The sequence below is a fragment of the Talpa occidentalis genome, unplaced genomic scaffold, assembly GCF_014898055.3.
Source record: "Talpa occidentalis isolate TD23 unplaced genomic scaffold, MPIMG_talOcc4v2.1 talOcc4.3, whole genome shotgun sequence".
NCBI lineage: Eukaryota > Metazoa > Chordata > Mammalia > Eulipotyphla > Talpidae > Talpa > Talpa occidentalis.
In genome coordinates, this window is record NW_023603184.1 from 70,005,939 (window position 1) to 70,024,746 (window position 18,808).

Consider the following 18,808-nt stretch of genomic DNA (forward strand, 5'->3'; position numbering starts at 1 on the left):
GCTCTGTTTTCCTTCTCCATTTCTTTTATGCCATCCTCTCATCATTACTATCTGTAACAGAATCTCATAGTTGTTTACACCAACATCCATTTCCCTCTTCCTCCTAAGTAACAAACCTTACTTTCTGGCCAGGTACATCTAACTACATTTCCCAACATGCCTGGTAGTAAAGTGGCAAAATATGTAAAATGTCTGGGTAATGAGTTATTATCAAACTATTTCCTGGGCTTATATGACATCTTTAAGAAGAAGTGAGTCCACCATTCTTCATTCTTTTCCTGTCTGGGATATGAAAATGATGGCTGGTGCTTTAGCAACCACCTTATAATGGAAGTCACATATTAAGTATTATTGGACAGAAAAATAGGATGAGCCTGTTCCTGGTGATGCATGGAATTGCACTATCTCTGAACCTCTATGTTACACATAAATCAATGCCACTGCAATCTTGAGTTTCTTACCAATATATTAATAGAACTTGGATTTTCTTTTGGTATCAGGCTGCTTGGGGCAATAAAACAAACTGGGCCTCTCTCAGTATGAGGAGGTAAATCTTGATTAGTCTATGTTAGTCATGTTAATTCCATTATCTTTCAGTGACTGGCTTAGGAGTGGGCATGTGGCATGATTCCAGCTAAGGGCCACATGAAAAACCAGTATCATGTCCCAAGTATTTAAAAGAGCCATCATTTTCTCAAATATCCATTCATCATTTTTGTATGTATTTGCAGTAAGGTTTCTTTTTCACCTGCAATTTTCAAAAACACTTCATAAAATAATCACTTGCTAAACTTCACTGTAACCTTGAAGTAATAAAAATACTTATAACGGCTAGTATTGATAAAATTTAGGTGAAAAGGATAGGCATGTGTTATTTTTTTCAACCAATGCACAAACTGTAAATGTTGGGTATAACTGAAACTGATAGCATAAAGACTATCAATCATTTCTTCCTTCATTTACTCAATATAAAGTTGCAGAATATTTGCAATGCTAGGTGATTGGGTTTAGTTCCTTGGTTTCAAAGAGTGCATAGCTGGTAGGAGGTTGGCAAGAACACAATTATAAGATGGTGTGATAAGCATGTAATCAGCTCAGTAATTCTCACATTTAAGTGAAGCCCGAGGAACACACTTTCATCTTCTTTTTATCTTGATGACAAATTTATTTTCGGTAATTTTAAACTATGGATGCTTGCCGCCATGTCTAGTATAGTGGAACAGATTATGGTAAGAGTGTCTTCACGGAACTTAATTGTTTTTTTGACTCAATATTGACAAAATAGCACATACTTAATGGCGCTGGGCTACCAGTAAGTCTCACAGAAAATTAAAATACAGGATGTCATCAGTTTCTGGTTAGGAGGCATTCATACTAAAAGCAGCAAGTGATCAGAATTAGATTACCTGTAACTGATTAGTTGAGGTGTATGCACAAGAGGAATTTTTTTATTCTATCAGAATACTTTCCAAAGTTACACTTTTGACATTAAGTGAAAAAGAAAGTACTGCTTTGAAGCTAACCACAGTTTTGAAGAAAAAGAATTCTTAGGGATTTTTTTTTTTTTTTTTAGGCCAGTCCAAATTAAAGGAGCATACACATGAGCTGTCATAGATCAAATTGAACTATAATTTCCTTCATGGGCACTTTTTCTTCTTCCTTTATCATTGTATTTTTTTCAAGATCAAAACTGTGGTAAATGTGATTCAGCCCATACAACCTACAACCGACCAACAGCATAATCTTGAAAATCTTTCAGTTTTTAAACATCCATTCCGATTTCTAAGTAGCTGGGAATTTAAACTATATGTCATCTATTTTATTCTTAGCAAATCAAAAAACAAAGAAGAGTTGAACTATTCATGCAGCTTGAATCAGGAACAATGCATTAAAGTTAACACATATCATTAATAAATAATTTCATCCTTTTAGATCTCAAACTTCAGGATCGATTTACAATGATCAAAACAATTGCCTGATATCAACAGACAGTCCCTTCTTCCAAACTGGTCCCTCACTTAACCCAGTATGTGGAACAGCAGTCACATAAAATAGCTCTTCACATGATTTAACAGAAGACATAAGTGATTATCCTAACTGTAACGGCTCGCAGGAGTAAATACATTACATCTTTGCAATCTAAGTATGTTGCCCTATAGGCATACAGACGCCATCTCTGCCTCAGTTCCTTCTGGCATGTACTTTGGACAATTGTTTGCTCTACCTGAAAACTGAACAAAGACACATAAAGACATTATTTCTTTACCTACTGACATGGAGTTTTATTACCCAGAAAGACTCACAGGTTCTGTGCAGAATAGCAGACAGGCTGTACAAATGCTTTTCTCCATGTTGTCTATAAAAGACTGTCCTGGGTTTTGTTAGTGGGTTTTGTTACATTCAACAGCTAAGCTGCCCTGATGCATCAATAGAACAGTTGTTTGCAGTTTGTGCCTGCAATTTCTAATAAGTTCACTAGATGATCCCTGGAACAGGACCTGCCCTCATCACAACATTATGCCTTTAGCCCTTGAGTCACAAGTGATAACACAGCCTCAGCCCTGACTAATGAGAACAGATAACTTCCCCTGTCACCTGACAGCTTTCCTCTCCAGAGAAAGGAAAAATAGCAGCTCATTTGAGTGAGGCAAACTTGAGACACCTGAGCAAAGTTGACAGTCCTTAACCCCCTGACTTGTTTTAGAGCCTCCTTTATGCTCTCTGTGCAGATCCCCCTTTGCTACTAGATGGGCAGGGCTGCAGGTGAGACAGAGATGCCAAGAAGGGACTCAGGTACCTCTTGCTTTTCCTCTCAGTAAGAATCTCTCAGACAAGCCAACTGTCTGACACCTGGCTGGCTCAACTAGCAACACAAGCCTTTGCTCTTCTTCCCCATTAGGCTTCTAGGGATCATGATTCCTCTGGGCAGGAAACCCCCTGAGAAGGGGGGCGGAGAGTAGAAACTAGAGCAGTCAAACTTTGGAGTTGTCCCTTTATTGCAACTGATTCCTGAGGCTGAATGAGAACTCACACCTGGAGTTTGTTCTGAGGGGGTCAATATTCTCGACACATCCAGAAGACAGTCAAGGAAGGGGGAGGTAAGAAACTCAAAAGTTACCATGCATGGACAGCCCTCTCCTCCTACCTGGTGGAGGTCTTGATTTTATTCTTTCGTGTGCTATTTTGTTACTCAAAGCAACTGCCACCTCAGCAAGGTAATTTAAAAATCTGGCTGAAAAAGCAAAAATTTTAAAAAATGTGCTTTGCTTTCTATGCTTCTGAGCTTGGTTTATTGTTCTCAGGCAACAGGAGGAACATGGGGTAGAATCACAAGAAAGACTTGAATTCAAATACTGCCTGTGCTGATTACACAACCTGACTTTTCTCATCTGTAAAGTAGGGGAACTGTATGCTTCTGAAGTTAATGTGAAAAATGCATGAAATGGTAGACACAACCAGAGAAACCACTTTGGATATTATCTTGGATAGTATCTGATATAAAGTAGTCACTCCATAAACGTTAGACTTGAAACAGGTCACTCAAACTTTAGAGAATAAAATGTATTTGCAAGTAATCCATTAAGAAAGAATGGTTTGAGGGGCCTCCCTTGCGGCACAAAGGGTTAAAATGCAACCTATGAAACTATCCACAGCTACTGCAGCACAAGTTCGATCCCCAGCCAGGGAGCTACCTGCATGGTGCAGCAGACCTCTTCTGACTAGCCCACTGCTCCCCTCAGCAACGTATTTCAGTCAGTCTGCCTGTTCTGTTCCCGCTCTGTCTCTGGTGAATCCTCTCACCCCCCACAGCTCTGGCCTGTACCCCAGTTCTTGTATGCATAAATAAATCTTTAAAAAAGGAAAGAATGGTTTGACAATAAGTAATTTTATTTGTAAAGGAATGAAGAATGCATGCATACATGTATAATATACATATATAAATCACTAAGTCCCTATATTATGCAGTTACTATAAAATAAATCCTGCAAAATACTGGTATGAGAAATTATTCTAAACATGTACGTAAGAGTCTGAGGGAAATTAATTTGAAGTTAACCTGCTATAATAATCTGTCTTTATTCATTTAGTCATCTAACAAATATACATTAACTATCTGTATAGGTCAGGAATTGTGCTGAGTCTTGAAGAAATAACTTAACTAGATACTGCTGCTGCCCTGTGACAGCATTTCTCATCTTTTGATTTCATGGCCCATTCATGAAATGGGTATTTGAATCATACACAGGATAATTTTCCAGCTACATCTATCAAACATAGATTTTAAAGATTACTTATGGTTTAGAGGTGGGTTATGAGATGAGAATGTGCTGATAGTGTTTCTAAGACCCAATGCTACCATACACGATGGGATAGAGAGAAAAATAAGAGCTACTTTTAATAACCTACATCTGCCACTATTTAGCCTTGGCTTAAAAAAAAATTGGTGCTTTTTTGTTTTTCTAAACTATATCCAAAGGTTTATTTTTCCCTGTCCTTTTGCTCCGAAGTATAGAGCAAGTGAAGTCAGAGAGAAACTCAGTTGTGGCATCCTCATTGACTAAGGGACTCAAGCCCAACTCTGATGGTCTGAAAGGGAGCACAGGTTCTCCGACCTCTGTGTGCCAAAGCTTTGCCTAGAAAGTGTGTTAAAATCGCCAATTTTCCTTGCCCTTTATTTTTATTGAGAAGGGCTGAGTGAGATCTGGGAATCTACATTTTAGCAACAGCAAAATAGCTTTCTGGTGCAGAAGGGATCCAGAATGCACTTGAGGAGCACTGGGAAAAGGCTCATTTCTTGTTTGCTCAGACACTGCTGAGGAGATGGAAATAGCCCAACATTTCCTTGTGAGTCTGTTGCTCTTCTGTCACCATACCCAAGTTTGACTTTGCTTTCATGCTCTTACAGATGCCTTCTGCAAACGTACTGTGAAGCACAGCATAGAGAATGTAAGAGTAGTGGTTCTTAATCCTGCTTGAATGTCATTTACCCTGTTATGTACTAAATAATTCTAGTGCCAGAATCTACTCTAGACTGGAATCAGATCAGAATATCTGAGAGGTAGGACCCGGACATCAGCATTTGTAAAACTTCTCAGATAAGGTAAGAACCATATGTCTTTCTAGATCTTCCACTTCACCTGCTCCTGTTTCTGTTAGAGATGCCCTTTCAATTTGCCCCAATCCCTAGCTGGCCCTGTAACTGGGTTATAGGTGCTGGAGGTCCCCAGATCAATTCATTTCTGTATGAATGTCTCTCAACTCATTCTTCTGTGAAAATCCATTCCTTTCACTTCTCCTATAGGCTGGGGGTACCTTGAGACCCCAGGGTCTGGGTGAGGCTGCAAGTCAATAAAGGACTGTAGGACAGAACTGAATCCATCTAAACATAGGCAGCACTTTGAGAAGATGTTATTTGACTTATTTTATGTGCATCATTATACTTCTCTACATGGGATAAGTTGGTCTTCAAAGAGGTGTGGCCAAGGAAATATTAAGAATATTAGCAATTCACTGCTTGCAAGCAAACTGTCTGTGAAACAGCTATATGAAGAAAGCATACTCAAACATCAAACTCTCATATCCCTTGGAAAAACAGAATCGATCCTTGGTTTTGTCTTCGTATTTGCTATTGCTTTACAAGGCCAGGGAATGAGGAGCTAGCACTGAAGGTAATGAAGTTGTTCAGTATGTGCATGTATTTGTATGTGTGCATCTGTGCACATGCAAGCCTAGCAAGCCAGCTCTCTCTCTCTCTCTCTCTCTCTCTCTCTCTCTCTCTCTCTCTGTGTGTGTGTGTGTGTGTATGTGTATTTTTATGGGGGGGGGTTATGGGTATGTATGGATGTGGGTCTCTTTCCTTCTGAATAAATACACCCTTTTATTAAAACACACAGGGAATTTCAGACTCCCAAGTGGTTTCCCCAAATCCTCAATATTTCTTCATTTCCCAGAAAATTTTAAATTTACATTTTATCCACCTGTGTATGTTTTATGAAACCTACTAGCAGGGAAATAACTTACACAAGGCTTTATCTTGTTAGTTTGTCTAATTAGTATAAAAAGCCTTGAAAAGAATTTCCAGTTGGCATTATTACTACATTCAACTACCCCTTTGAGAGTGTTCTCTTACAATGCATGGAAATAGATTGTCTATTCTCATGCAATTAGTTAGAAAACAACTGGCATGTGTAATCAGGGGCCAGTATTCATGAATACAAAATATGTGTACTGCTCAGAGGTGGTTTTTTGTTGCAAATCACCTCTTTGGCAACTGTTAATTTTGCAATTAAGGACAGAAAGATGCTTTCTCTAAAAATTCTGCCTTTGCTGGAAACTTTTTATGAAATGATCATGTAGGTGAAAACTATTTTGCCTGATACATTCTAATGAAAATTTCAGAATGTAGGCATGGAAAACATGTGGAAAAGAGACTATATTGGTTTCCATAAAGAAAAATTCTAAGTCTTTTGGTTGATGAGGAGAACGGTGGGAGAATTGTGACAAATATGAAGTTTCTGTGGTGTGATTCACATGCATTTGACTTCTGAATACAGATTAAGTCCCACTGGAAATTTCTGTGCAGGAGGTTAAAGTAAAACTTTGCTAATCAATACATATGACCCAAGGGCAATATTTGTCCCTCTAAATATTCTTGGATCTATTTGGTCTTTTTTGCTCTAAACTTTGATTGGACCAGGGGCCTCGGGACCAGGGGTGAGAAGTGCTCAACTGGCTTCACTATATTGAGTCATCATTCCCCCTTCTAGGTCAAATTACTTTAGTTATTCTTTGAACTTTGGGCATTACAAGATTATTCTGAGTCTTTTGAAGTCTTGACAGGGCAAATAACTGCAAATACAGTTTTCTTTAAGTAACAAATGTATATGGTTGGAAATATTAATTAAAATACAAACTAATTAAACTATTTTCGTGGGACATTTGGAAGGTTCTTCAACCACATATAATTCACTAATACAAAGTGGTCTATGTAATGAGGACAATAGCCCTCAAAGTGTGGGGTGTATAAGCATTGTCTGTAGGGTTAGTTGACACACAGATTGATAATCATCCCCCAAGTCTCTGATTCTATAAATTTGAAGTGGTATCTGAAAACATGCATTTCTAACAAGTTCCCATGAGATTAATTGCTGCTGGTTTAGGGATCACATTTTAAGAAAAATGGTAGAGGAAAGTAACAGGCACAACTGGAACTCTGAAGAGGAAGATAATTCTAGTTTGAAGGAAGGAGGGAGGTATATAGTGATGCTGAGGACAAGGTAAGTGGGATTTGGGAAAATTCATCACCTCTAGGATGGTGGTGGTGTGGGTAAAGGGTAGGGCAGGGTAGGAAAGATCAAGAGGCGTTTATTGGAAAAAGTTTCCCCAACTGTCAGTGAGGAGAAAAAGACTGAAAAGATACTGTTAGTTTCTCCTGGTAAGGTAACACAACCAGATTAAATATAGTTTTTCTTATTTTCCCAAAAGATACATTGAAACAACAATCAAACTCAACCTGTTAGATGACTATGTACAAGTTTTAGGGTACAGGTTATATAGCTAAGAAAGTTACTCTATGAAATCACAACGGACACAGCAGAAATCAAAAGAATAATCAGTAACTACTATGAACAGTTATATGGAAACAAGTTCAACAATCTAGAGGAGATGGACAAATTCCTACAACTCTACAATCACCCAAAGCTAGATAAAGAAGAAATAGAACACCTAAACAGACCAATTACAAGCAGCGAAATTGAAATGGTAATCAAAAACCTCCCCAAAAACAAAAGCCCAGGACCTGATGGATTTACAAATGAATTCTACCAAACATTCAGAGACGAATTAGTGCCTATCCTTCACAAACTCTTCCAAAAAATTGAGAAGGAAGGGACGATACCAAACACGTTTTATGAAGCCAACATTACACTAATACCAAAACCGAACAAGGACAACACAAAAAAGGAAAACTATAGGCCAATCTCCCTAATGAACACTGATGCAAAAATCCTCAATAAAATTTTAGCTATCAGAATCCAACAATGTATCCATAAGATAATTCACCATGACCAAGTTGGATTCATTCCAGGGGCACAAGGATGGTTTAACATCCGAAAATCAATCAACGTTATCCAACACATCAACAAAAAGAAATATAAAAACCATATGATAATATCAATAGATGCTGAGAAAGCTTTCGACAAAGTGCAACACCCATTCATGATAAAAGTCCTTGAAATTCTTGGGATACAAGGAACATACCTCAACATCATAAAGGCCATCTATGAGAAGCCAACAGCCAGTATAATTCTCAATGGTGAAAAGCTGAAAGCAATTCCATTAAGATCTGGAACAAGACAAGGATGTCCACTCTCACCACTGCTTTTCAATATAATACTGGAAGTACTAGCCAGAGCAATAAGACAAGAGAAAGACATCCAAGGAATCCAAATAGGAAAAGAAGAAGTCAAACTATCACTATTTGCAGATGATATGATAATATACATAGAGAACCCCAAAATCTCCACAGAAAAACTAATTCAACTCATCAGTCAGTTCAGTAAAGTGGCAGGATACAAAATCAACACGCAAAAGTCCGTAGCCTTCCTATACACAAACAATAAATCTGAAGAAGAAGAAATCAAAAAAACCACCCCTTTTATTATTGAAACAAAAAAAAAATCAAATATTTGGGAATAAATCTAACAAAAGAGGTAAAGGACCTATACAAAGAAAACTATAAAACACTGTTAAAAGAAATAGAAGAAGACACAAAGAAATGGAAAGACATCCCCTGCTCATGGATTGGAAGAATAAACATTATTAAAATGGCCATCCTACCAAAAGCAATATACAGATTCAATGCTATTCCAATCAAAATCTCAATGGCATTCTTCAAAGAAATAGAACAATTATTGATGAAATTCATATGGAATCACCAAAAACCCCGAATAGCCAAAGCTCTCCTGAAAAAAAAAGAAGGAAATGGAGGCATCAAACTCCCAGACTTCAAACTATACTACAAAGCCATAATCATCAAAACTGCATGGTATTGGAACAAGAACAGACATACAGACCAATGGAATCGAATAGAAAATCCAGAAATAAACCCACAGATTTATGGTCAACTAATCTTTGACAAAGGAGCAAAGACTATGCATTGAAGCAAAGAAAGTTTGTTCAATAAATGGTGCTGGGAAAACTGGGTCGCTACATGCAAAAGAATGAAGCTTGACCACTACCTCACACCATACACAAAAATCAACTCAAAATGGATTAAAGAACTAGACATAAGACCTGAAACCATAAAATACATAGAAGGAAATATAGGCGAAACACTACGGGATTTGCACATCAAAGACATCTTTACAGACACATCACCCAAAGCAGTGATAGTGAAGACAAAGATAAACAGTTGGGACTACATCAAATTAAAGAGCTTCTGCACAGCAAAAGAGACAATAACAAAAACAAAGAGAAACCCCACCAACTGGGAGAACATTTTTGCACCCAACACTAATGATAAAGGACTGATCACAAAAATCTGCAAAGAGCTGATGAGACTCAGCAACAACAAAGAAAATAATCCAGTCAAAAAATGGGCAGAAGAGCTAAAAAGAAACTTCTCTGAAGAGGAATTGCAAATGGCCAACAGACATATGAAAAAATGTTCAACATCACTTGCAATCAGGGAAATGCAAATCAAAACTACCATGAGATACCATCTCACACCAGTGAGAATGGCACATATTAAAAAAACTAGCAACAACAAATGTTGGCGAGGATGTGGAGAAAAAGGAACTCTTCTGCACTGTTGGTGGGAGTGCAAACTGGTCCAACCACTATGGAGAGCTGTGTGGAGATTTCTGGACCTACTAAACATAGAGCTTCCATATGATCCAGCAATTCCACTCCTAGGTATTTACCCAGAGGACACATAAACATCAATTCCAAAGAGCACCTGCACCCCTATGTTTATAGCAGCACTGTTTACAATAGCTAAGCTTTGGAAACAACCCAAATGCCCAAAAGTAGATGACTGGATCAAGAAGATGTGGTACATATATACCATGGAATATTACTCAGCATTCAAAAAAGATAAACACATGCAATTTGTAGCAACATGGATGGTGCTGGAAGGGATCATGCTCAGCGAAATAAGCCAAAAAGAAAAAGAAAAATACCGGATGGTCTCACTCATAGCAGGAATCTAGAAAACTTAAATAAGGGACCAGGAAAATGAATATAAGAAAGTGAAAATCAAAATCAACAAAAAAACTATGAACCAGAGACACTTTTTGGGGGTGGGGGGGCGGGAGGGGAAGGATTGGGGTCAGAATGGGGCGTTTGCAATTGTATGGGGGAATATAAAAATAAAATTTAAGATTAAAAATAAATAAATAAATAAAAAAAAAAAAAAAAAAGAAAGTTACTCTATGAAATTAGAGATGCTGCTCACCAATAAAGTCCCAGATGAGAGCTCATTTGTTAGGCTAATGGGCAGCCCTGGCAGGTTGACACAGTAAGGATTCCTGACAGGGTGTGAGAGGAGTGGCTGAGAGGACTATGGCTCTGCACACATTTCAATTTTCTCCTTGCCACTCAGGAATTCCGACACACCCACCCTCTTTGCTTTCATCTCTTCATTATCATCAAATGATATTTCTCCAGTTTACTCAGGCGTGTGGCTCTGTCTTCTTGTATTCTGCTCAAATTTTCTTGTTGGCTTCTCCTTCTCTTCTTGGCTGGTTCTCAATCTACTGATTTTTCCCTCTGGCTGCCCACTGTGAACATCGTTGCCACCCACTCTATCAAGAATCTGCTTTTTTAAGAAATGACATCCAATTGGAGATACAGCATTGCCCCGATGGAAGTTTTCTTATTCAAAGGCTGGATCACACAAACTGGATAAAGGAATTTATCATATAGTGAAGCACATGCCAACTGTGCCCAAGAATATTAAACAAGAACCAAAAAGAATTATAGATGCCTGTCTGGGTTTCTCCCACCACCTGAAAGTAGAACATTCCTGTATGTTATAATTTGGTAGGTTATTCTTTGGGTCTGGGAATGTTAGAATTTTTTTTTTTTCACATATTCTAATGGTAATAACATTTTGAGACCTAAAATATAACTTATCAGATCATACCAAAAACAAATGTTCTACTTTTGGATAGTAGAGAAATCTGTATCAGGAAATAGGATGGGAAGGAAAGGGGCAAAGGGAGTGGGCTGACTGACCTCCCCTCTAAATGTCCCTATGTTTACCACCTTCATTTGGAAGAGAAAATGCTCCTGGGGAGGCCAGTAGTAGACATACATTAAGATCTGACTAAGGGAATTCTAAATAGTCCAGATCCTATTAAAACCTCTCCATTCCTCTTACCTCATCAAGGCATCTTTCATACTGTTCCCTTTGATTTTCATTTTCCAAAGCCAATGCTGAATTCTCTGCCTGCAGAGATACAAAAATAATACAAATAAATCAATGAAATGTTGTATTATATGACAACTTATTCAATACAGTTACTAAATATATCTCCTCAGGATCCAAAACAATCTTTTAGAAGAATCTTTGACAAGTTTGTTCTAAGCACTATTATAAATATCTCAAGGATGGCTTCTGTCTTATCAACTTGTTCACAAAAATACAAACTCCTTTAGCTCTTAAAGGAATGCAAGACTTTAAATTCTGAACAGGTAGAAAATCAAATCACGGATTGACGTGGGGCTATTCTGTAAAAAGATTACAATGTTTATTTCATTCTACAAACATGAAAATGTAAGAAATGCCTTAATCCACTTCATTAAGACCTGTCACAATTTCACAACCCAATATTTGTTTAGGCTATAGAGAAGAATCTCAGATAAATTCACAAAAGCATAAATACAAATGCAAACTAAATATTGTTTTCCTTGTTAATCAATGATTTTACAATAAGAATATAATGAGAAATTTAAGAATTGCCCTGTAGTTAAAAATCCCTATCTGTTCATTCTTTCTTTTTAAAATTACTACTTTCCTACTCCTCAGACTCATGTGGGTATCTGCATGTTTTTAAATAGGTTACCATAGAAAACTAGCTTTCATAGGGTTACTAGGTTACTAGTGGAACAAGGGGATAAAGTAATACGTACAAGAACACTAGGTTTTAAAAATAGCATGAAATGGTATCAAGAGAATGGGTTTCTACATTTGGTATCTTGGTACCAGCATGAAGCCTGGACTGCACATGTTAATCCTTCCCAAGGCTGAGGCAGAGACTACCCACCACCCTCCCACCCCACGCTGACTGGTTTCTACCAACTGCTTCACTACAGCCCTATTTGACGTTTGGATATGAGGAAAAGCTTAAGTAAGTTTTATTCAAAAGTATGGCATGATTTTTAGCTGATACAAATACAACATTTTCCTTTATTATTTATATTTGTAAATAATTTCAAAATTTAAAGATGATTTGTAAGAATAGAATGGAGAACACCCACATACTCTGTCTTTAAATTCAGCAATCGTTAATATTTACAAATGTCATTCCTTTTTCTTTCAATTGTCTTTTTCCCACAACTTAAATAAGTTGCAAACATGATGTCCTTTATCTCAAATACTTTGGTGTATATTGCCTGACAACAAAGACAGTCTGAAACAAGCACATAGAGTCGTCAAATTCAAGAAACACAACATTAATGCAATGCCATAATCTGATCTGTGTTCTTATTTCAATTTCATCCATTCTCATAATACTATCATTGTAGAATTTTTTTCCAGTCCAGAATCCTATCTAGGAAAAAAAATCCATTACATCTATTTGTTATTCGTCCATTATGTGGAACAGTTCTTTCATCTTACATACTGTTGAAATTTTTTTGAAGTATTGAGGGTAATTATTTTATGGCTCTTCCTTAATTTAGTGTTATTTCCAGTTTCACCATGCACACTTGGCAGGTTAGCTAAGAAATGATAGTGGGCCTTTCTCAGTACACCATATCAGAATTGTATGGTGTCTGGGTTTCTTCATCAGACATGTTAACTTTGATCATTTAGTTGAGGTAGGGTCCAAATCTTTACTGTAAAGTCATTATCTTTCACCTCACAATTAAGAAGGAAATTGTAAGGAGATATTTTGAAAACATACTACGAAAATATCCTGTTTCTTATTAAACTTTCTATTTAATTTAGCAACCATTGACATGTCTTGACTAAATCAATGATTACTTTCTTTGCAAATGGTGATTTTTTAACTCTATTATTTACCTTCCTTTATGAATTTGGATTCTGTCATGAAGAAGTGATTTTCCTATTTATCTATCAGTATGAATACATGGAATCTAACATTATTGATATAATTCATTACTGTCTATTTATTTTGATGCTAAAGTTACTGCAGCTTTGGGAAGACAAGCCCTGTTAAGCTGTGCCCTTTTGATACACTTACATAATTTTTTAAAAAAAGTTTCTCTCTTTTGGCACAGAGAAATATTTCAGGCCCAGTTTGATTTTTCTTTGCTCCACTTTTGAAATGAGCTTTTCTCCAAGGATCCTGTTTGTGTTTATTTGGGGAATGAAATGTTGAAACTTAGAACTGGATGTTAACATGTGCTTATTGCTACCAAGGAGACACTGCTTCTAGTACCTTTCCGGGAATGTACTAGAATCTCCAATCTACACACACACACACCCACACACACTCACACACACTCACACTCGTACACAGACTTCTTCCTGGCCTGTAACTTCCTTTCTCCTGGTGTATGGGGAACATGCATCATCAACATTATTATATTTATGACTTCTTCAATCCAACAATGTAACAATACATAAAATAATAATATGAAGAGTGTATAATCAAAACACTGCATTTGACGTTACTAGATCAGTTCTTCCTTTCCCACCCACTAGTATAGTGTGGCTATACTAGTCACTTGAATTTCAGTTTAGTTCATTTGATTCTGATAGTACTCACGTTTAACTTCTCTTGTTCATTTCACCTTACTCTTTGAATGTATAAAGTATTGACATTATTCCAAAAGTCAAAACTAATCTTAAATTTATAGTAGGCATTATCCCTTTCCCTACTTTTCTGTCTCATCCTCATCCACCTCTTGCAGGTTCTTTTTAAAAAATATTTTATTTATTTATACATATAAGAACTGGGGTACAGGCCAGAGGTGCATGGGGGTAAGACGATTTACCAGGGACAGAATGAGGAGCAGAACAGGCAGATCTACTGAAATACACTGCTGAGGGGAGCAGCGGGCGAGACAGGAGAGTTCTGCTGTACCATGTGGGTAGCTCCCTGGCTGGAGATTGAACTCATTCTACAGTGGTTGCCAATAGCCTCATCGTACTGAGACTTAATCCCTTGCACCACCAGGGAGGCCCTCTTTCAGGTTCTTTATTAGTAATATTGATGGTATTACTGAAGTATTATTAACCATAAGATTATATTATGTTTGGGTGATGGAATAATTTGACATCATACACAATGCAAAATGATCACCACAATAGGTTTATTTCCTATCTACCCTTAGCAATTTATTTCTTGTGCACTATTTCCTTTTTTGTTTTACTTTGCTATCATCTAGTTGAAATCATGACCCTTGACTCCCTCCTATTATACCTGCAGCAATCAACAAGGCACCTTTTGCTCCTTTCCGACCAATGCTCTAGTCGTGCTCCTTTGACTTTACCAGAATACATCATGCTCATTGACTGTCCCTTAGCCTTACTTTAGCCTCTGGAATGGATGACAACGGGGGAAGGTTGGTCGTATTTTCTCTTTTACTTTATAGCCTCTTGAAATTCTCCCTCTTACTTCCCCCCCCTCATAACCAAATTGCCAAAGGGCACCTCTCCTTTTCTTTTTGTCTCCTTCTCCCTGGAAATATTGCCTTTCTGAGACCACCACCTCGGGACCCACACTCTTTGGATCCCAGCTCTAAGAGTGGGGACCACCTGTATCCACCTGTGTCATATTGGCCACACAATATCAGATCTGCCCCTCTGGAAATGCTTTCCTCCCAGGGAACAGGCGGGCTTGCAGTTATAGTTCTGTGGATATTTAGTATTTATTTTTCCACTAAAAGTAATTTGAAATGCCTAAGTTCCATTTTCTGCCAACGCAGAAGGCATAGGTTATGTGTGGTTTTTATTTGTGCTACTGATTTCAATGTTTTCCTTGGCAAATACATGAAAACTTTTAGATACAGGACAGCATGTTACCTTAATCAACAATGAAATTTGGGTGATGTGATTTTGAGGCTGGAACACCGAATTTAAGGAAACTTTCCAAGTAAAGGCTGTTTGAACTGCTCTTGCCATTATTAGATCTTCTCAGCTTAGTCACAGCTCAAGCCCCACAAGTCAAGCCCTGCTTTTTCTCCAAGCTTCAGTTCGGAGAAAACCTTGTTCCTCTGTGTCTGAATCCCTGTTTTAACAAACTACCAACATCCCTGTCCTTCAGGGGCAATCCTGCCATGTCCTTCCCACATGCATCATGGACAGACACCTAGACAGTGCATTCCTTACACCCTCATGCTGATCAGCTATTTGAGCTTTTAAATATTGGTTACTTCTAGATTATTTCTTCTCTTCATTCCCCACCCAAACTAAACTAGAAACTTCCTGACTTGTTTTTTCCTTCAGAGACTGTTTTGGTCTGTCTCACTGAACCTCTTCTGGTACCTGCAGCTGGGGTGGTTACATAGTCCAGTTCCTTGCCCAGCCTAGATGGGAAGGCATGTTCTGGGCTCCAGTTCCAATGCCTTGCAGCTTACCTGGCAAAACTGGGTTGTGGAACCTTTAGCAAGATCTTTAACCTTGCTGGGTTTATAGTTGTTAGTTAATAGAGGAAGGGGACAAATTAGCCAATCTACAGGGTAGCTTCAGTTCATATTTGGAAACCATGAATCATGGGAAAACTGCTGGAATTCTGATTCTATAAAATTACTGTTTTTGGGAGGAGAAATTTAGCTTTTGTGGGGTCTGCTGGTTTTAGTAAGGCGACAGCACAAAAGAGAGTAGGAAGAAATAAAGGAAAGAATGGCAGCGCCAGTTTATTTCTTTCTTTTTTTACTTTAATGTCTTGGGAAAAAATGTGTGAGGAAATAAAGCCGAAAATGGGAGTTTATATGGTATGTCTGCATTTTGCTCCTACTCACAATATCACGTTGCAATAACACTACAATTGATCCACTCAGATAATTACCATCATTACCCCGTTTACATTACTTGCTTCACGTTTACAGCTTGGCAATCTATTTCAGGCAAGTAAATTAAATACCTAACGGTGCTGGTGAAGGCACACAGTCACATTTATAGTTAATGTGTTCAGTTTCAGAGACCAATTTAATTGATGTAATCCTACATATCCCAGAGGACAATAGAGATATCAATGATTATGCCTGTGCAGTTAAAGTAATCTTGAACACTTCATTTTCTTTAATCTACTAGTATTTATTAGAGATTCAGGATTAACCCTCTACTGACACAAGAAACAAAGGGAATAACAGAAAAAAACTTAATTAAATACTGTTTGAAGCAATAGTGGGTATCTGTATGAAGGGATGGGGAAGGACAAATCAGAGAAAAAAGAAATGTAGATGTCACTACTGAGAATTACAGAAATGACAACACAGGTCTTTTCCACCTTAAGTAATTGTGTTATTAAGTCAGTATACCCAGAAGATGTAATTTGAGCATTGAAGTAAATGTAACAGCACATCTTTATATTCAGGTCTGTCTTCAACAACAATCAAAAACTTTTGTTAGACTGAGTCCCTGATTTAAAGGATTTCTTCCTCAGTGTGGTTTTCTCATGACTCCAAATTATGGGCATCTAAACATGTTTCTGATTTCATCTCTAAAGTCCTCCAATGTCTTCATAAAACTGAAAAGTTTTTATAAAGCAAATCCGTATTGCTTTGGTTTACTGTGGAAATGTCTGAATCCAATACCCACTGAAAAGGAACTATGCTTCTTTGAGCTTCTGCTCTCTGAGTAGATATTCTGGTCAGAGTTACAAATGACTGAATAGACGGATGTTCTCAACTGCTGTTTTGCATTGTCTTAAGGGCTAATTATGCTTACCATCTTCCTATAGACTAAATTTGCTTAATAAATCTTCTATGGTTGAATGTGGTGTCTCTCCACCCCACCTCACTCATTGAAATCCTAATGCTTGATGTGATGGTATTAAAGTGTGGGGTCTTCAGAAGGTGTGCAGGTCATGAGGGTAGAATCTTGTGAAAGAGGCTCCAGAGTTTGCTAGTGCCCTTCCACCATGTGAGGAAATAGAAAGTTCTACAAAAAGCAGGAAGAGGGTGCTCAGTAGAACTCCTGGTCCCTTGATCTTGGACACCCCAGTCTCCAGAATGGAGAGAAGTAAATGTGGCATTCATACAGTACTCAGACTGTAGGTTTTCTTACAGCAGAGTGAAGGGACTAAGACAACATCCTTTCCCACAGACCAAAGGGAGAGCAGTTCCACACACAAAAAACTTCCCTCTGCATAAAATAATAGTTCCACTGTAAGTTGAAGGTGTAACTCTTGTGCTCTGTTCCCACTTATCTCCCAAAGGTATATATGTGTTGCTTGATAACACACACCCTCTCTCAAGTGACACCCAGTGGGTCTCTCACATGAAGGCTACAGCCTCAGAAGTCCAGACTGCACCTTTGCTTCTGCTGCTCTAGCCTGGAATATCTTCACTTTTCCATTGGCCTTTCTACATTCTACTCACATTTTTTGTGGTTCTGGCTTAGATCTGAACTAAACATCTTAAATGGGGTACATATTTAAATTTTATTTTATTTTTTTTTATTTTTTTTTTTTTTATAGAGGCATGTTTTATTTATTTGTTTGTTTGTTCGTTTGTTTCGTTTATACATGCACTGGGTACAGTCAGAAGCACAGGAGGGTGAGAGAATTCACTAGAGCCAGAGCGGGGAGCAGAGCAGGCAGAAGGACCGAAGTACACTGCTGAGGGGAGCAGCGGGCGGCAGGAGAGGTCTGCGCGCCATGTGGGACCCTCCTCTGGTGGCCGGGGAGCAGCCGGGGATCGAACCGGCGCCGCAGAGGCTGCGGGCAGCTTCGCAACCCAGCACTCAACCGCTGCACCACCGGGGAGGCCCCATATTTAAATTTTAAAAAGTAATTTCAAAAGTGAAAAAAAGATTCCAAAAGAATTACAAAGAATATCCATGTACCTTTCATTCAGATTCTTTAAAAGTTATCTTTTATCACATTTGCTTTATCATTTGTTTTCTACCTATCTACACCTAGAGGTTTTTTTCAAAACACATGAGTAAGGTGCAGATATGATGCCCCTTTACCAGACAATATGTGATGTATATTTTCTTAAAAATACATTTTACTTTTAACCACTGCATAGTTATCAAATTCAGGAAATTAATATTGATATAACACCTAATCTTCTCCACAGACCTTGTTCAAAATCCCTGCTACCCGTCTACTGTCCTTATCTATTTCAGGATTCAATTCAGGTTCCCAGAGCTGCATTTAGTTGTAATTTCTCTGTAGCTTCTTGTAATATGGAATAACTATTCTTTTGTATTTTATGAACTTGACACTTTTTTAAGAGTACAGACAAGTTATACTGCAGAATGCCCTTCAATTTGAGTTCATTTTCTTCATAGTTAGATTGAACTATTTTTGGCACAATTACAATGATGTTGTGTCCTTCTCAGTATCTCATTTTAAGAGGCACATGGTAGTCATTTATCACACTATTAGTAAATTAACTTTGATCACTTGGTTAAGTCAGTATCTGGAATATCTCTTCCGTAAAACGT

At 37.8% G+C, this 18,808-nt stretch overlaps 1 protein-coding gene across 26 annotated transcripts in view; it reads right to left on the reverse strand.

Moving 5' to 3' along the window:
- The window catches only part of NCKAP5 (NCK associated protein 5), a 1,249,968-nt gene that overhangs the window by 183,061 nt on the left and 1,048,099 nt on the right, over nt 1–18,808 (reverse strand). For all 26 annotated transcript variants that reach the window (XM_054699647.1, XM_054699644.1, XM_054699660.1 and 23 more), the window contains one exon: nt 11,384–11,452. In XM_054699647.1, coding sequence (XP_054555622.1) covers nt 11,384–11,452 — 69 coding nt within the window. The remainder of the gene's footprint in view (nt 1–11,383; nt 11,453–18,808) is intronic.